Source organism: Lygodium microphyllum, chromosome 3 (assembly GCF_053477565.2).
Source record: "Lygodium microphyllum isolate KBCC chromosome 3, Lygodium_microphyllum_v1.1.10, whole genome shotgun sequence".
Lineage (NCBI taxonomy): Eukaryota > Viridiplantae > Streptophyta > Polypodiopsida > Schizaeales > Lygodiaceae > Lygodium > Lygodium microphyllum.
In genome coordinates, this window is record NC_141137.1 from 83,956,312 (window position 1) to 83,958,954 (window position 2,643).

At 45.6% G+C, this 2,643-nt stretch overlaps 1 protein-coding gene across 1 annotated transcript; it reads left to right on the top strand.

Moving 5' to 3' along the window:
- The first annotated feature begins 809 nt into the window (after positions 1-809).
- Positions 810-1,973, top strand: LOC148038581 (3-isopropylmalate dehydratase small subunit 1-like). Its single transcript, XM_087673634.1, has one exon. The coding sequence runs from the start codon at positions 944-946 to the stop codon at positions 1,739-1,741; it is 798 nt and encodes a 265-aa protein (XP_087529760.1). The 5' UTR covers positions 810-943; the 3' UTR covers positions 1,742-1,973.
- Positions 1,974-2,643: the final 670 nt, after the last annotated feature.

Below are 2,643 nucleotides of genomic sequence, written 5' to 3' on the forward strand. Positions count from 1 at the left end.
CCCACACAGAAACATGGTGGGTTGTATCCACGTCAAGGTCATGCTTACGCAAGCATGCAAAGAGAGAGAGAGAGAGAGAGAGAGAGAGAGAGAGAGAGAGAGAGAGAGAGAGAGAGAGAGAGAGAGAGAGAGAGAGAGAGAGAGAGAGAGAGAGAGAGAGAGAGAGAGAGAGAGAGAGAGAGAGAGAGATACGTATCCACATCAAGGTCACCCTTGCGCAAGTGCATGTGCCCGTACACACACACACATAGTGCATATGTGTTGCTTATAGGGAGGTTTCGGGAGGGGCCTACATGTGTACCATGTAGTGAACCTTGGAAAGCTCCTCTTAATAGTTATAGAGAAGAGTAGAGATTATTATTATTTATTCTTATGTGCTAATAAAAATTGTTGTTCAAACAATTTACCCTGTTTACTATGACATAGGTTGGGTTCAGACGAGGTGTAGTAGAGATATACCAAAGGGACGTGCTTTTGACATGGCATCCCCCAAATGGTTGAGACTTCCCTCCTCTTTCCGTTGGACCCACCCTCTTTCTACCGACACCCAAAACCTCTCTTTATCTTCTTGTAACACACTGTGCCTTCGACTTCACTGTTCACACAAAAGAGACGCAAGGTTGGTCATGGTTTGGAGTGGTGCCACCTCTATCTGAACGTAGCCATAGGGCAAGCCAATAAGAAAAGCCTCGACGGTAAGGTTTTGTTATCTCTACCAAAAATATTTTTTGTGAACACTGCTTTTGCATACGAAAATATTATATTAATGTTATTACCTTTTAACGTCTAAAAAATGGAGTTTCACTCATGAATGTACTCTTCTGCACTGCTTCATACATCGAGACAGGAAATGTTCTTCAGTGTTCACACAGAAAAAAAAGGAGATTTTCTCTCTGTTTGAGGCTTCCCTCTCGTCGTCTCGACCCGCTGCTCCTCTGTGCTCATGGCTATGGCGGCGGCGGCAGCAGCAGCAGCAAGTACTTCCATTGCCAATACTCCCATGACGGATGCATCGCCTGCTTCTCACAGGTCCGACTCTACAACCCTGTCGTTTCCGTTCTCTTCGTCGTTCCTGCGCCTCCGTCGCCCCTCCTCGTTTTCCTGCCCGCAGAAAACCCTAAAACCCTTAGTCTCTTCATCCGTCAACCATAGCCGTCGGATTCTCCCTGTCACCGCTGCGGCCGCCTCCGGCAAGGTCTTCCATGGCGAATGCTTTGTCGTCCAAGACAACATAGACACAGATCAGATCATCCCCGCTGAGCACCTGACCCTTGTCCCGTCCAAGCCTGACGAGTATGAGAAGCTGGGCAGTCTGGCCCTCATTGGCCTACCTTCCACGTATGGCCGTTTTGTCGAAGAGGGCAAAACCAAGACCAAGTATCCTGTGATCATTGCAGGAGCCAATTTTGGATGTGGCTCGTCCAGAGAGCACGCCCCGGTTGCGCTCGGTGCATCCGGTGTTCGTGCTGTCGTTGCAGAATCATATGCAAGGATCTTCTTCAGGAATTCTGTGGCAACAGGGGAATTGTACCCTGTAGAATCTGAGGGTTCTGGCCTTTCGAAGGAGTGCAAAACGGGAGACATCGTTACTTTAGATTTGTTAAAGAACGTGCTTATTAACCACACTCAGAATAAGCAGTACGCGCTGAAGGCTTTGGGAGATGCTGGTCCTGTAATTGATGCAGGTGGCCTGTTTGCATATGCGAGAAAGACTGGTATGATTGCAGCTTCACCTGCGTGAGATGGAGGCTTTATGTATGGTGATTGAATCTGTTAGGATGCAAGATCGGAATCCGATAGTACTTTAGGATTCATGGCTTGGTGTTTAGTTAGGACTGAAAGGCAAAGGAATGGTGTTTTCTTTTTTTCTTTCTTTTTCGGCTAATCGCTCACACACTGTCATGTAACGCAAGGGGAAATGCCCTCTGATATCTCTTCTACGATATTTTCAAGGTTGTGGTGGCTTCGTTTCTCATTAGGCCCGAGAGGAGGGAGGAAGGGTGCGTTCTTACCCATGTTCAAGCTAAGTTATTTAACATCTTGTAAAGCAAAATCCCTTCAATGTTACTTGTAATGTGTTACCTCTAGAGAGTCCTGACCTTCAGTAACCAGATCGTCCTGTGTCTGATAGTTAACAGCTATATCGCTGTTTTTTGAACTTACTAGCAGGAGAGTGCATGTCCACTTCTGTCTTTTGTGTGTATTAGATGCACAGTAGGATGCATTTTGAGCAAGGCGTTTCTTTTTTTCCCGTTAGCTGGAGCATGTCTGCTACATGCAACACGTCCATTTAGAAGGGTAGGCAAGTGAAGCATTGGTCCTTCTGTAGGGTAGTTATTGATGGAGATTCGTTATTAAGTCGTAGGATCTCTCACAAGTTTAGTTCCAAGTTATTTCAAGAGCTGCTTTAATTGGTATATGTGAGCCGGTCCAACAAATCTCTCTCTTTGCAAGAAGTTCTTTCAGCTTGTGGAAGTATTGAAAGAAGTATATTGGCAGCTTTGTATGGTTCTTTGTTGTTGGTTATAACCAATGTTTAGCTGCTACGTTTTTAGCTTTGAACCTGCATCTATTATGCTTCATATTGGTAAAGAGCTGGAAAAGGTTTTGTGGATGCATGGGAGAACCAAAGTGCATTCTCTA